This window comes from Crocuta crocuta, unplaced genomic scaffold (genome assembly GCF_008692635.1).
Source record: "Crocuta crocuta isolate KB4526 unplaced genomic scaffold, BGI_CrCroc_1.0 scaffold168, whole genome shotgun sequence".
In the NCBI taxonomy this organism is placed as follows: domain Eukaryota; kingdom Metazoa; phylum Chordata; class Mammalia; order Carnivora; family Hyaenidae; genus Crocuta; species Crocuta crocuta.
Window position 1 is genome coordinate 6,371,978 of NW_027532591.1, and position 16,278 is coordinate 6,388,255.

The following is a 16,278-nucleotide window of genomic DNA, read 5'->3' on the forward strand; positions in this document are numbered from 1 at the left end:
TGCGGAAAAAAGATGTCCCTTTAATAAAACGTTATCAACATATATCGTACACAAACTACAATGTATCATAATTACTTTTTTTTTTCCTCTCTTAATTCAGAACCAGACTACAAGGTAAGAAAAAACACAGAAACAGCTACAATGTTCCCAATAATCCGCACAAGGTCTTTTTTCAGGCAGATGGTATCTCACATAGTATGATATACATGGATCAGGAAGGGGAGGGAGGAAAACAAACAGCAGCTACAGGGGAGCAGGGAGGAGGGGCTGTAAATGTACAAAGAATTCGGGTGTCTTCGGGGCAAGACACGGAGGTTCGATGGGGGTGGTGAGGTGAGGGAGGCCACGAGTCACCCCTCCTCGGAGGGGACAGGCTCCACTGTCGCATTTGTCGGTTTTTGAAAATAAAAACAGGACCGGAAACAGCACATCTGTTTGGTTGTTGGTGTCCTCCGCCCCCCAACAGCTATTCCAAAGTCTTTCCATCCAGTTCCAAGCGTATACAGAGCAATTCTGATCAATTCCCATCTTTGAAAAAGAAGCAAGAATCAAGAGAAAAAAACCAAAAGGAAACCCAAACTCCAGCCCTACGGTGCCCGCACACACCACGAGGACGATGCGAGCCAGGGCCACGGGGCGAGAACGCGGGGGTCACGGTTGCCATGTCCCAGGTCATAGCCATCCTGTTGGGGGCGGCCTCCCCCATGCGCTCCGTCCAGGCCACCGCCCAGCTGGCAGGATTCTCGCTGGGAAGACTGGGGTGGGGGCTGAGGAGAGGGCCGGAGCGGCAGGGAGGCCGGGCGGGGGAAGGTCCAGAAGAGAGAGGAGGAAGCAGTCCTGGGAACACAGTGCATGCCACCGGGTCACAGCGCGTCTCCGCTGTGGCAGAGTCCTGAAAGCGGTCAGGTGGTCTGGCCCCTCGGGCCACATATGGGGGGGGAGTGGTTCTGGGGTCCCAGTTGTGCAGCTGCCGATGCCACCTCGCCGGGAGAAACCAAGCAAAAACAAAACACATTCCCACCCCTCGCTTGCCCGTCCGCACAAACCGAAAACCCCAAGTGGAGAAAGGGGACTTTGTCTCTTTCCAAAAAAGGCCTTTTGAAAGAAACCACCGATTGTAAACTGCCCAGTTTATTATTATTATTATTATTTTTAGATGGCTACAAAGACAGCGTGAGATCTCACACCTAGACTAGCTTTCCTGGTTGGGAGGGCTTGGGGACAGACAGACAGCAGGGCACTTTTTTTTGTCCTTTTTTCTTTTTCTTTTTTTTTTTTTAAAGAAGAAAGCAAAGAGGTTGATGGGTGTGGGGTGGGGAAGGGACTTGCTAGAAGCTTCCGTTTTTAAAAATTTTTCCCCCCCAAAAAACCCCCCTGAAAACAAATTAAAAAATCCCAATAATGGTAAAACCCCAAACAAACAAACAAAAAAAACAAAAAGTGTCATGTACATAAAAGGTCCTTTTGGGAAAGGGCAAGGGGTGGGATTTTTCTGGTCATTGACTTGAAATATATTTTTGAGTTTTGTCCTTCATGTTTTATGGAATAAAAAGTTCGGCCTTTTTATTGCATGAAACTAAAATTGGGACAGGTTGGGGGACTGGAGGAGGAGGGTGGGGGCTGAGGGGGAGTATGGAGACGCCCCTCCCCCAGCTCCTGGGTAATGACACCTCACTTCTTCTTGCATAATTTCTGGCATCTTCCCGCCCGCAATGCCGGCTCTCTCAGCGTCTCGGAGAAGAGGAGGGGATCACACGCTCATCGTCATGCTTGGAGAATACTGGAAGGGGAGAAGCAGAGACAGGGCCGTGAGGGCCAGAGTGTAGGAGCCCTGGGGGCTGGGCAGGGCCAGTCTAGGAGTGTGGCTGGGTGGGGAAGCCTGTGAGGGCTCTGCCTGCTCAGCACTAGCCGCCCCTCCCCCTCCCCCTCCTGGGAGCCCTGGGGTGTGCTGTTACCCCCTACCCTACCCCCCTTTCTTCTCAAATCCCCTTCCTTCCAGCTGAGGAAGCAGCAGACACCCCTTCCCACACAGCTGCTTTCCTGCAGCTCGCCCAAGCTGCCCTGGTGGGGGGCCAATCTGGGATTCTCACGAGCTGCTTAATCATGACGTCGTTTCTTCGTATGGAATTGTAAATGGAAGCCAGGCCCTCTGCATGGGGATCCCGGAAATCTCTGGGTGTATGAACCTTCCTCCCCAGGACAGACAGCAGTGGACCTCCCTCACAGGCCCACTGAGTCCCAACACAGGGCTTTTCCAGCTGTATCAGCTTTATCAGTGTTGGAGGTGATGTGCTTCCCTTTGGAGGCTTCCAGAAGGTCCTGCCAGTGGCCAGGGTGGCAGCGGTTGGGGCCATGCAGTGGGGAGGTGAGGGGTCTACCAAGGACCAAGGTGAAAGCCAGAGGCACAGCTGTTGGGACACCAGCCTGCCAGGCTGTTCTTGGCCGGCGGGCACCGCAACTTGTTACAGAAATAGTCCCTGGTCCCAGGGGTAAGATGATGATCCAGGGACGAAATGGGGGGAGGGGTGCGTGCAGCACTTACATTGTCATTCTGGAAGGAGTGGAGGAAGTTCCCTCCTAGCTCACCATCGTCTCGAGGGGTGCCTGGAGGATTGCTAATGCCACTTATGTTGTTAGGAGAATTCTGGGGAGAGGAGAGAGGAGGTGAGCCCCGGTGCCCCAGCAACCTGCCCACCCGATGGGGAGAACAGTGTTCTGAGGACTCAGGGCAAGGTGGATGCGACCGGGGGGGAATACACACAATGCACACTCACTTTGGGTAGTCCATCTATGTCACCTGACCCTGGAAGGAAGGAAACACCGGATTCAGTTTCTTGTTTGTTCTTCTGTGGACAGGTCTCCAAACCCACCCGAATCCCACACTATTTCTGTGCAGAGAATCTTCTGTCCTGGCAGCATCTCTGGCGATCTTCCTACGTGCCCAGCCGAGGTCAGTGGGGGTAGACCAGGCCTGGCCGGGCCACGGGAGGCTGCTTGGGCAGGGGCGCGCGGGGTGCGGGTGCGGCACAACCACAGGGCCAGTGCCCGCTTACCTAACGATCCGTTCATGTGGTGTGGCTCCATGCCGCCCATGCCTCCCATCGGGCCATCTGAGCCTGGACCCATCGGGAACTGGGGGAGAAACACGGCGTGAGCGGGCCCCGGGCCCTCCGCACTCCTCTCAGGGGCTCCCACCCCCAGCTACCAACGAGCTGTGCCCTCGGAGAGCTCCCATCTGGCTGGGCTCCCCTGTCAGGCATGCTGAGCTATCTGCTGCCCCCAGAAAATTGGAGCTGGTTCCTCTCCTTGCCCTTGGAATTGGGCAGGGCAGGGGTGTCCTCCCTATGCACCAAGTGAGAAAATAAACCCAGAGAGGGAAGACGCTGGCCCAAGGCTACAGTGTGGTGCCAAGACAGCTCTCTAACCAAGCGTCATGGACCCGATGACAGGGCTGTCTCTATGGGACGGGGCCTGGGGCACAGGTCAGAACCTCATAGACACACAAATGGGTGACTGTGTGCAGCTGTGCAGCTGTGCAGCCAGGGGCCAAAAGTATTAACGTCTCTCATCCCCATTTTACAGATAAGGACTCTGGAGCACTGAGAGTGGGAAATTCTTTGTCGGAAGTTGCCCCCACCCCGGGAAATGGGAGGGGTGGGGACTGGGGCGCAGGCAGCCTGAGCCTGGGGCTATCCCACCAGCCGCCTCTGAGCGAGTCCTCAGGAATGGAGTTTCATGGGTAAGATAACGAGTGACTTGGGGGGCAGGGGACCAGAAGCTGGGCTGTCCCCCCATCCTGGGGACAATGCAGAGGAAGGCTGCTGAGGCCAGAGGTGGAATCCACTCTACCCCAAGCCTCGGGCCTGTGGGGAACTCCTAAACCATCTCAGAAAAGCAGCAACCAAAGGCCGGAGGTCATATCCCACAGCCGAAAAGGGACAGCTGAGCACCGTCTGGAGAGCCAAGGCCCTGTGATGCAGACCAGATGTCAGGGTGCACAGGGGTGGAAAGGGCAGAGTGGAGGACAGTTAGGCATCTGCCCTATGCTAGGGGCGAGAGATACAGAGTCAAGTCATAGCTAAGCCTGGCCCGGAAGAGAAGTCCATGGCTATGGACACCCAACCACCCCACAGGACAGAGGTGCTGAGTTCCCAGGGGAGCTGCAGACGAGGCAGGGCCAAGGCTGCAGGGAGAGGCACTGGGGAGAGGGCAGAGAAATCCGAACATGCTGCATGGAGGAGGCGGAAGAGGCCAAAATAACAGAGGACAGAATTTGGGCAGGGGGAGACAGTTCACAGAAGTCATTCTAAGCAGGGGTCCTGCATAAGCAGAGAGCGGCACTCCCAGACTGCAGGGGTGCGGCTAGGGTGCGAGCCACCCCCACCACCACCATCGAGGCGGCCTCCTGGCCTCCTGCCTTCCCCAGAGGCCTCCCAGGGCCACTCACAGGCACAAAGTCACATTTCTTGACATCTGGCAACAAATTTCACACTTATTAATCCACGTGAGAAGAGGGCAACAGTGACTGGCTTTTTAAGGAGCCAACTCAGGGGACACAGTTACCAGACAAAACAGTCCCCGGATATGATAACGTCAGAAATAATGGCATGTTCTGACTTTAACACGAGCGTCTTTTTAAAACTTTTCATCTTCTTGTGCATTATCATTTCTAACAGCTTGACTGAGCTGGAATTCACACGCCGTACAGCTGGCCCATGGCAAGCAAACAATTTGGTGGTTTTCAGCACATCTGGAGGTGCACAGCCATCACCACCATCAATGTATGAACGTTCTCATCCCCCCGTAGAGAAACCCTGTACCCAACAGGTCACTCCCCACCCACCTCAAACCCCTGGCCCCAGACAACCATTAATTTGTTTTCTGTGTCTATGGATTTGCCTCTTCCGGACACTTCGTGAAAACGGAATCGTGTATGACCTTTGCTCGGCAGGTCTTTGAGGTCCAGCCATGTTGGGGCACAAAGCATCACTTCACTACTTCCGGCCAAACCACATCCCATCATATGGAGAGGCTGCGTTTGTGTGTCTGCTCCGTCAACAGACACGCTGCTCATGGCCACATTTTAGCTATTGTGAAAAACACCGCCATGAGTATTTGCGTTCCATTACTATGTGGACCCGGGTTTTTATCTCTTGGGTAGATACCTACCCAGCAGTGGAGTCGCAGGGTCCTGTGGTACTTCTGTGTAACCTTTCGAGGACCCGCCACACTGTTTTCCAAAGCAGCCGTGTCATTTCCCGTTCCCCACGGCGCCGTGAGGGCTCTGAGGTCTTCCGGCGTCGTGCTTGCCATGTGCATCTCCCCGACGGCCACGAAGCGGAGCACCTAGGCGTGTGCTTACCGGCTACGGACACATCTCTGCAGAAATGTCTGTTTGGATCCTTGGCTCGTTTTTTAAATGGGGTTGTTTTTTCATCACTGAGCTCCAAGAGGTCCTTGCGTATTTTGGAGTCAAGTCCGGTATCAGATATGCAAAGATTTTCTCCACGCTGCGGGCTGCAGTTTTACCTTCTTGATTGATGGTGGTGCCCCTTTGAAGCATGGAAGTTTTAAATCTTGATGAAGTCCAATTTATCTGCTTTCTTCTTTTGTCACCCGTGTTTTCGGCGTCGTAGGGAAGGAGGCTTTGCTTTCACCCGGGCCACAAACATTGACTCCTGTTTTCCTCGGAGTGTGTTACTGTAAATGCTGTGCGTGTCGAGGGCTGAGCGCTCTGGGGCGGTTCTGGGTTCCACTGTGGAGCAGCATCTACTCCTGCACTCGCCTGCACACACACGGCTGTCTACACCGCCTGTTTACTCTGTGTCCGTTATTTTGTTACATAAGTGCTATGATTTCAATAAAACCACAGTCAGGCTAGTTAACAGCAACAGTTGGTAGAGGACTAGTTAAAAAAATAAATGGTTTGTGTGAGAAAAACAACATTTTAATAATGTTTCTGTCCTCTAATAGAGTAATTTATTTGAACTCTTTACTGGATACTTAAGTTTCACAGCCTATTTCCTATGTATTCTTAAGACATACAAATTTAAGATTTTTTTAAAAAAAGCTAAATGCAATGGACTGACTAAACAGATATTACTTATATTCAATTTTTAAAAATGTTTCTTGGGGCGCCTGGGTGGCTCAGTCGGTTAAGCGTCCGACTTTGGCTCAGGTCACGATCTCACGGTTTGTAGGTTCGAGCCCCGCCTTGGGCTCTGTGCTGACGGCTCAGAGCCTGGAGCCTGCTTTGGATTCTGTATCTCCGTCTCTCCCTGCCCTTCCTCTGCTCGTTTTCTCTCTTTCTCTCTCAAAAATAAAGCATTAAAAAACAATTTAAAAAATCGTGTTTCTTTTGGTCCTGTATTATAATAGGGGATTTTTGCTCTGCATTTTTTTTTTTTTTTTTTAAAGATTAGAAAAAGGTTTTGTACAAAGAGGTACTAGCACAGTTTCTCTGTCAGGTAGATGTGCTGGATAATCCATTTAAGGGAGGTCATTAGTCCAGCCTGACACAGCCTACGCCCTCAGCGTCCCTTTGGGAACACACGTGGCACCGACGGAGGCCACATTCCTGGATGGGACCTGGCCGGTTTGAGAAGGCACAGCAGGACAGCAAACCCGGGCCACGGAGCTGCTGGTGACCATCTTGCTCTCGAGGGTGCGATGGGTAAGAGGTGCCTGTTTTTCTTCCAAGCCTTCTCTGAATTCCCCGCAGCCTCCAGGCCAGCCTTTTTTTTTTCCTGCAGTGCTAACCGAACACAGCGGCAAATGTACAATTCACTCTGACTTGCCACTGTGCTCTCATCCGGCCCTGGTGTGGGTCTAACACGGTAACCCCCACATTCACCCTCCACAAAAACGTCCATGCGTCGAGTATTCAGGACTTTGTGAACTTGCGTAGGTTTCTGCACCTGTAGGAGTTCACCTCCAGCTCCCTAAACACGTCCATTCCCTTTGTACCCACAGGCTGGGTTAGGGGGATGAGTGCTTGCCGGTCAGGCCCCCTGCACCCTGAAACTTGTCAAGCTGGCTGTGCGGTCTCCAACATCCATGATTTCTAAGCATTCCGAGGCGCACTGGATGTCGTTACCACGGGGACCTCGCTTTCTCAGGGAAAACGGTGTTAAAGCACAGAGGCAAGATGACCCCGTGAGGTCCAAGCTGGACACCAGGTAACTTACAGTTTCGGTGAAGAAGTTGGGAAAAGTCCTACACAATGCGGCTGCCCTTTACTGGTGACATGTTCTTGGGCCATCTCATTTCCACAGCAAAAGTCACTACTTTGGCCGATGAGATTTTGTTGCATCCCCCCCAACCCCTCCCCCCCAAAAGACCCAGGTGAGGTCTGCTCATTCTCTTCCAGGCTCCTGGCGGCCCCCAGAAAGACCACTGAGAGGTTCTAGAGAAACAGCATCTACGCGTCCATCTTACTGTGATTCCTTCTCTGTGTTCTCAGCTCCACGGTTCCCCAGTGAGAGAATGATATCCTGGTGGGCCGGCCTCGTACCATCTTTCCTCTGGCCCGCGATGCTGCCAGCCAGCATGCGGGCGCGCACCTGGGCCCCTCCCCACCCCTGCGGAGCCCAACGTCCCGTTACATGTATCTGGCATGTTCTGAGCAGGTGGGTCTGGGGAGGGACCAGAATCTTCCCTTATGAAAGCCTGGCATCGCAAGCACGTTGTCCCCTTTTGTGGCAGTGCTGGGCACAAGGTGTGTGGCAAGGGTGGCAGGTAAGTTTATTCCCCAAATTAACCGTGTGCTGCCTGCCAAATACGCAGAGGGACGAGCAAGGTCTAGCTTGCCATGTGCACGAGAGAACAACCATCTCAGATCTGTTTTCTGCAGCTTCGTGAAAGTGGTCATGGAACTGAAGCTCCAGCTTTTGAGCAAAGTACCTACAAGCGAGGAGACACGTTCTTGTTGCCATGATCTGAGGCTCCACTTGCTAAACTGCAGAAAGGCCCCCTGATTGTTGGCAAGACCTGACAGCACGGGCCTGATGCCGTAACAGACCGATACTGACCGCCACAACTCCCCCGTGGCGGGGGCCGCACAGGACGTGGGTGCAGCCGAAGGAAACGCAACGCCCTCCGTTCACAGAACCAGAGAGGGAATGACGCGGTGGCAGTGGCGGGGGCACTGGGGGGCTCCGCCTGAGCGATTTCAGCAGCCACCACTCCCCGCTGAGCAATAGCGGCCTGGGCTGACCGAGAGAGCTGTGCACGGGCACTCTCACCCCTCCTCCGCACACACACGCCCCTCCCCGTCCCTTCCTTCTCTTCTGTCTGGGCCATGCTGGTGGCAGAACCGTCATCCTCTCAACTCTCAGAAAACACGGACCTCGACTCACAACGTGGAAGAGACCCGTACCACCTCAACACAGAATACGGCGGTTCATCTGTGGACAGAGCCCAGGCAGACCCACTGGGGCCCCTGACCCCGGTGCACTGGAGCCAGGCCCTCGGAGCCATGACACAGACGGTTCACTGGGAGCCGTGGGCCGGGACCGCTGGCGCCCACGGTTGGGGAGAGGCAGCGACGGCGGCTGTGGCAGGAAGGGCACCTGTGCCCTTTCCAGCAGACACTAAACACAATGAGCTCGGTCCCTGGCTTTCGGGCCGCTGTAAGAGCCCGATACTTTTCCACCCGCCCTTTGGCATCCACTGCCAACACCATGGGCTGTGTGTCCTGGGAAGGCGTCTCCTGAGACACAGAGCTTTCACTGCTGCAACCTGATGGCCGGTCACCCTGCTGGGTAACAGGGGTGATGCAGGCTGGGGTGGGAGGGGTGCTGGCCATCCAGGAGACAGACAGGGAGGGCAGGGCAGTGGTTAAGGAGTGCAGTTCCCACGCTCTGGGCACAGGGCCCTGGTCTAGGTCCCGCTCACAACCCCCGCAGGCTGCCGGAAGATTAAGAGTGTGCAGGGTCCAGCATGGGGCAGCTCCCAGTCAGCGTTTAGCACAGGCACATCAGGAACCAAACCAACAAAACCCAACGAAGCACCCCACAAGGCCAGAACAACTCGGGGGCCCCAAGCCCAGCCCCTGGCTCTGCGGTCCAGACTGTTCCTTCGGTCACACGGCAGCCTCCCTTCCAGACACTGAGCTTGCCAAGTGCAAAGCCAGTCCGAGTCACCTCCCCGGCTGATGCCAAAGGGCTGTCTGCAGAAGGGAGTCAGACTGGGCTTCTCCTCAGGGAGCTCCCATGGGGAGAGAAGGGGACAGGCCGTGGCTGCCTAGTCCAGTGCCATCTAGCAGGAGACACAGGCCATGAGAGGGAGTGGATGGGCAGGGATACGACAAGGTGGAATTGGAGCCACAACATTACAAAGGGCTGCACTTGGAGAAGCCAAGAAGGGAGAGGGTGAGAGGAAGGCAATGACCCACACAGAGGCAGAGACGCTGAGGGAGTCACAGGGCTCCCAAAGGGGCTGGAGGCACAGCCCAGTCAGCGGAGCAGGGAGTGGCCGGGGTCCACCCGCAGCCTGGTGCTGTCCCTCCCCGACACCCCACTCAGCAGCATGGATCCCCACAGTGAGGCCGGGTGCCCCGCTCTGGCCACAGAGGAGGGCACCTCTCCACGTCCTGTGTCCCCCCCCAACCCGTTCAGCTGCAAAATGGGAACTGAGTTGCCTAAGAGTTAATGGCTTTTCTGACGTTTATTTTATTCATCTTTGGTAACAAATGGCTGAAATCAATTAAACGTGCTTTCCCCTCAGCTGATGAAGTTAATTATGATTTGTTATGGTATCTGATATGTAAATTATTAGAAAGCGGACTTACGTTGGACCGGCTGCCTCCAGGCGGCACCGGATTAATCATTGTGTAGATGTTGTCACTGGAATTTGTTGAATCTGTAGAACAGTGGAAACCCACAAGTCGGGGTGATTAATTCATTTCTTAATTAAAACAAACTCGTGGCACTTGAACTCATTCTTTTGTATTTTATCACCGAAAATCTCCTCTAAGTACCACCATTTTCTGGCTAATTTGTATTTAATGAAGATTCACAAAGTTTTTAATCACAGAAAATTCAACTGTGAAAACTGCTCAACCCTGAAACAAAGAAGTCCCGGGTGTCTGGATGGTGGTGTGGACGTGGCAAAGGGATGGGCGGGTGGGTGGCAGGTTCAAATTCTCGTCTCCCCACCCCAAAACAACCTGATCCCGTGACCTTGCTAGGGACCCTCACCTGCGCTCTCCTCCAAGCCCGCCTAGCGTTTTTATAATTGATTTGGGGAAAGAGAAATGCCACAAATTACCCAGGGGCCACCTTGCCAAGCTGAGGGGGCAGGAGCGAGAGGGACGCATAGGGCTGGAGATGCATCACATATGCAATGGCTTAATGTGACCCAGTCTGAATGTAGGTCACGCGGCTCATAAAAATGCAGCAGCAGAAAGAGGGAGCGGGAGCAGGGGCCGGAACGTCACAGCCGCCGCTGGCTCCAGACTCCGGATAAGCAGCCTCCCTGCTACTGGGAGCCCAGGGGTCTGGGAAGAGGGGGACCCCTCCGTCTCCCCAGTTAGCCAGGGAAGTCTCCTAAGAAAATGAGCTACCATGTTTCCATCAGGAGCAGGCCCCTTATTTCTAGGGCAGAAATCCAGCTAGGTCTCACTTTTTATTTTTTGGGTGGGTAGAAGTGTGCATGGGATTCCTTCTAGATGGCGGTACGTTATTCTCAGCTGGGAAAGACACACAACCTTGACGCTGTGTGTGTGCACGTGTGCACATGCCTGCGTGTGTGCACACTGGCCCTGCTCTGATGGAGGAAGAGAGAGTTGGCATCTCCTGTATAGAGGACCAGAAGCTAGAGCTCTGGGAACTCATGAAGCGCCGTGTTAGAGTCCCGGTCCTAGGATGCCAGAATCCCAAAGCCCCTTTTCAGTCATCTAGAGAAATCTACAGACAGGACAGGGTGCTAGCCAACCAGTGCAAGCCGAGGACGGTGAGACCCTCGTTCCTGGAGCTCCTCCTCCCCCATCCCTGTCCCATTCTAACCAAAGATGAGGAGTGACCTTGCTGAGGGCACAAGGAAGGTTCAGAGGCACCGGGGGCCTCCTGCCTCTAAACCCCTGTCGCTGACATGCCTGGTGGGGGACTCGCTGCTCAGGAGGGATGGGATGGCTGGTAAGCTTGGGACCCCTCCAGGACCCCCTAACTCCCTCGATGGCACACTCTCCCCAAGACTTCTTACCTGCAGGACTAGGCATGATGGGTGTTCCTGGGGGTCCACCACCGCCTGGAGGTCCCTGCAGATGAGATAAAAACAGACATGAGAAACCCACGGCAATGACACAGATGGGGAGAAGCCACCGAGCTCTGGCCACGTCAAAGTCAAGTGCTCATCCAGGCCCCAGCCTGGCATTCCATTCTTGCTAAAGCTCAAGCAGAGCCCAAGGGTTTAAGCCCCGGGGGAGCTGGACTTGGACTGCCCCCCTGCCCCCACCCACTTCCTTTCTTCAAACCCAGAGGCAGCTGTGGTGGAAACCAGCTGGGCCACTGGTCAGCCCCCAAGATGGGGGCCCAGCTCTAGGCCTTGTTTGGGGACTTCCGGGCCCCCAGAAGGTACAGATCCCTGAAGAGTGACAGCAGACTCTAGCACAGTCTGGAACTTGTGCTCAGAGTGTGTTTTGAAAGGGAACGAGCCGGGGACCCTGGAGGAGTTCTCCTGCACATTCAGTCACACGTGGCTGGACACGCAATCCCCTAAACCCCCATACACTTACCACGTAGGTACCAGGTGACGAGGAGGAGTATGGAATCTAAAAACAAGAAGGGGGGGCACATGTCAGAGTCCCTTCCTCTGATACCCAGTGTCCTGGGGCTTCCAAATCCACTGGGCAACCCACCCCCTCTTCCCGGAAAAGGCTGTGGGACACCCTGGGAGGGGGCCAGGGCTGTGAGCAAAGCCCAGTTCCTGCACTGAACTGATCCCGAGAGCCTTGGCAGGGGGCTCTGAGGGGGCGTGGGCAGGGGAGACCCTCCAGTCTGAAGGGACAGGAAAGTGAGGGCTTCTCCCCACCCCTCTGGCCTTCTGTCCCAGACTGACTGTGCTGAGCCCCTTCTCAGCTCCTTCCTCTGGGTACTGGGAAGCCAGCCCTGCCGGGGAAGAGAGGCTTGCCAGAACCTTCCATGCGGACAATGCTCTCTGAGCAAGCTCTCAGCTCACGTAGGCTTTCTGCAGATCAGTGGGCTGGGCTGGGGCCAAAACCCTGAAGGCGCAGCATGTTAGCCCCAAGCTTCCACTCACAGGTGGGGCTCCCCCTGGCAAGCGTCAGGTGGAGTCTTGTTGCATCCCCACCTCTCAGGATGCCCCCCAACTTGGGGACAGGACCACCCTGTAGACTAGAAGCCCCTCCCACTCAACCTGGGTACTCACTGAGTTAGCACTGTTAGGATTTGGCCAGGGTCTGCCAGCTCCCGGGCCCCTGNAGAGAGGGAGAGAGATGGCAACAATGAAAAAGGTATCAGTGACCCCAAGGGGGTGGTGCCAGCAGCGCCAGAGCGAGAGGGCTGACATCACTAACAGGAAGTCCTTCATGTGGCCCTAGGGCCTTACACACCCGGTCCTCGGGCGGTAATGGGCAGGCAGCGCCATGGCTAGAAATCTACAAGCTCCTCTAAATTACATGAAAAACATGTCAAGTATATAAAATTGCCTCTGCGTGTGCATCTTCCCAGGAAGGGAACCCACAGATTGTCACGGGGATCTATCCCCGTAAGGAGGTTAAGAACCACTAAAGCACACAACAGCGGTCCACTGTACAGAGGTTCAAATCCCGGCCCGGTCGCTTAGAGCTGTGTGAGCACGGGCAAGTTACTTCACCTCTCTGTGCCTCAGGTGCCTCATTTGTCAGTGGGGGCAATAACCGCCTCACAGGGCTATTAGGAAGAGCAAGTGGGCGGTCAGCAGGCTCGGAACCACGCCCAGCACGGAGACGCACCGAAAAGGACCCTATGAACTCTCATCCCAGTACCGCCGACGAGAGGCCTGAGGTCCAGAGAGGGGTCAGGAGTGACTGTTCACGAGACTTTTGGGGGGGCTGGCAGAGGGTCAGGGAGCCACGGGCTCTGAGCTGCCAGCAAGGTGCTTTGTGCCTTACATGTTTATCCCGGGCATGGCGGGGCCGAGGGAGTTGGGTGGTGGTCTCATGCCGCTGCTGTAATTCTGCAACGATAACCAAGGGTCAGTCTATGAGAAGGAGAAGGGGCACCGGAGAGGGCGGGGGGAGGAAAGACAAACAGAACAGAAGCAAGAGGATTAGTCTGTGGAGAGGATTTGATGAGAAAAAAAAAATAACACATTCATTAAAAAAGGTGGGGGGGGGGCGGTGGGAGCAGAGGGATGGGGCCACAATGACAAGCCAGCACAGAGGGACAGTCACAACTTTAAGCACATCTTCGGGGGTCTCGCGAGGGTTTCTCTCAAAAGCATGCGGGTGTCCAGCAAGCCCTCTCATCTTGGGTTTCGGGTGGGTGAAAGGAGCGGCCCCATAACAGAACCGACTTGGTGGACACCTGCCCCCCTTAGGGACTCTAAAGGAGCAGAAATGGCCGGCTGGCTGGGGACAGGGGCTGGGTCTCAACGTGGAAGGGGAAGGATCCTCAAAGGCCTGGCTGGTGGCTGCTTCCGAGGCCCAGCATATACAGACACCCCGCCCTGCCACACACCTGGCTTGTCCCCCAGTCCAGGTCACCTGATTCAGGTGTGAGCACGAGGGGTCCCTCACCAAGCACAGCGCGGGAGAAGCCGGAAGAAAACTCAGGGGGGTCACCAATTCTGAGGGCAGAGTCCCACCTCGGCTCAGTACAAGCCTCCAGGGCAGAGTATCGTGAGTCACAGGAGTACCTGGATCAGGAACCTTCTATCGCTGCTCTCCCTGACTCCCTTCTTTGAGTGCTTGTTTTCTTTGCAGAAGAAACACCTTGTCTCCCTTCTCCACTCGGGCTCCTACACAGCCTCCAAACCCAGTTCAAAGGGCACCTCCTCTGTGAAGCCTTCCTTGCCCACTTCTTAGGGTTAACTGCTTCATCCTATTTGCTCCCATAATGCCTTGTAATCCCCCACCCCTGCCGCAGCCTGTACCACACTGGACTATGATCGTGGCCACATGTCCATCTCTCCCACTGGGCTCCAAGTACCTCTCTGGAAGGTGGGGACTAGATCTCAGTGATGTTCGTGCATGCATCCCATGTACCAGCTGCCCCGGACTGGGTGCTGAGTCAATGAAGGAGTGGACAAGTAAATGAACGGAAAGCGAAACTGGGCCGGTTGGGCTGCTTAAGCTCTGCCTGTGTAGAGTCTGAAAGAAGTAAGGTTGGTGGAAATTTGATGGCAGAGGAACGGCCAGTAGTAGCTAAGCACATAACACATTTTACATCCAGTCTCTGGCTTGTCCTTTTAACACCGCCATGAAGCTGGTGTGATTCCCATTTTACAGGAGACTGAAGGTCTGAGGGGAGAAAGATCTGCCCAAAGTCAGTAAGCCAATGACTCTGCTGGGGTTTAGACTGGGATCTGCAATGGCACCTGGGTGTCTCAGTCGGGTAAGTGTCCAACTTCGGCTCGGGTCCTGATCTCACGGTTTGTGAGTTCGAGCCCGCGTCGGGCTCTGTGATGACAACTAGGAGCCTGGAGCCTGCTTCGGATTTTGTCTCCCTCTCTCTGCCCCACCCCCACGTGCACTCTGTCTCTCTCAAAAATAAAGATTAAAAAAAACAAAACAAAAAAAACTGGATCTATAAGCCTCTGGGTCTGCACTCTCCCCGCACGTCTGGTGAAAGGCGGGTGGGGACAGGAACAGCATCGGAGGCCCAAAAGCCCGAGCCGACAAGCTCAGAGCCAACATCATGCTGGTGACAGGTTCTCCAGCCAAGGACCGGCTCCGGAACCTTAAAGCCGGTTGGGGCCACCTCCTCTGCCTGGTCACCCTGACCAGGGCTCGGAGCCTAAGAGGACACACAGACAGGGCGTAGACAGTGACAGGAGTGGCACCAGGCCAAGCAGCAGGGAGTCGAGGGGGCGGACAAGGGCGGCCATGGAGGGGTCCTCAGGCAGTCCCACATCCCCCGAGTCTGCTCCGGAAACGTGCAGGAGCCAGGCCCTCTCTAAGGCCAGTGGCGCGGGCTGGCCGGGGCCGTGGGTCCGAGGCCAGAGCACAAGAGAGCCGGGTCTGGCCTGGGCACTACATGTGTGACTTTGGGCAAACCGCACAAGCGGCCCCAGCGCTCACTCCAGGCCAGGCCGTGTAGCGGGGCTCAGTCATTACAACGGCCTCATCTTGATTTGAAAGATTAAAACGCTGCAGCCCACAGAGTGACGCCCCTCATGGGGCTGTGTGCATGGCGGGCCTGTGGCTGAACGGCCTCGGCCTGGCCCTGGCTTCCCTGCTGCCACCCTCCACTGGGCTGCCTCTCCCGCACCGCGGGGACGCAGAGCCCCCGACCCTGCAGGCCTGTGAGGATCAAATCAAACGGTGGCTTTGAAGTGCTCTCTGCCGGCTCTCGGAGGTGTGTTCTGATTTGGGATGTTAGCGGCAGAACGAACACCAAAGCCCTTAATGCTGCCTTAAGCGTTGCAGAACCTCGGGTCTTAAGGGGTCCTTCCTAAGCCCCGCGTGCCGCTGCCAAATCCGCACGCAAATCTTGGCTTCGCTTCCACCTCCCCAGGTGTATGGCTGGGCCGCCGACAGTCTTCCAGACAGAGACCCCTTGCGGGGCTACCGTGCATCCTGCTGCGTCCGGCCCGGGAGAGAAGGCCAGGGTGGGCGAGGGGAGAGGACATGCCAGGTGCTCACTCCCGAGACACACCCGCACACGCAGCGTGAGGCCCTCGGGGGAGGCGCTGGGGCCACCAGCTGCTGTCCCTCCCTCTACCCCACCTTCCAGAGCCTCCCCAACAGCCGGCCCGGTGCTTCCCGAGAAGAGGGTTGCCCGCCAGATCCTCCCTCCTCGGGGCCCAGACCCTGGAGGGCCACTTACACCTTCCCATTTCAAAGATGACAAGCTAGAGGCCCAGAGCAGCCAAAGACTTGCTCAAAGGTGCGCGGGAAGTCAGGGGTGAAAGCAGGGCCAAATGTCAATTTTGAGGAAACTGCCAGCCTTTTCATAGATGGCTCAGAAGCATGGTTCCAGACCCAGAAATGGTTCTCTTCCCTCGGTGTCCGCCTGCCCACAGCACTGGACTCCAAGGGGTGACCGCCAGCCAGATGCTCCTCCCTACCGCGCCCCCCCCCCCCCCCCCCCCCCCCCCCCCCCCCCCGCCCCCCCG

At 55.7% G+C, this 16,278-nt stretch overlaps 1 protein-coding gene across 2 annotated transcripts in view; it reads right to left on the reverse strand.

The window, feature by feature from the left end:
* SSBP3 (single stranded DNA binding protein 3) overlaps positions 1–16,278 on the reverse strand; it is a 157,716-nt gene continuing 141,438 nt past the window's right edge. For both annotated transcript variants that reach the window (XM_077779701.1, XM_077779700.1), the window contains 9 exons: positions 13,112–13,176; positions 12,388–12,436; positions 11,735–11,770; positions 11,203–11,257; positions 9,791–9,861; positions 3,054–3,132; positions 2,775–2,803; positions 2,543–2,644; positions 1–1,780 (listed from right to left, as the gene is read on the reverse strand). In XM_077779701.1, the coding sequence (XP_077635827.1) occupies positions 1,751–1,780; positions 2,543–2,644; positions 2,775–2,803; positions 3,054–3,132; positions 9,791–9,861; positions 11,203–11,257; positions 11,735–11,770; positions 12,388–12,436; positions 13,112–13,176 (516 nt within the window). In that variant the 3' untranslated portion in view covers positions 1–1,750. The remainder of the gene's footprint in view (positions 1,781–2,542; positions 2,645–2,774; positions 2,804–3,053; positions 3,133–9,790; positions 9,862–11,202; positions 11,258–11,734; positions 11,771–12,387; positions 12,437–13,111; positions 13,177–16,278) is intronic.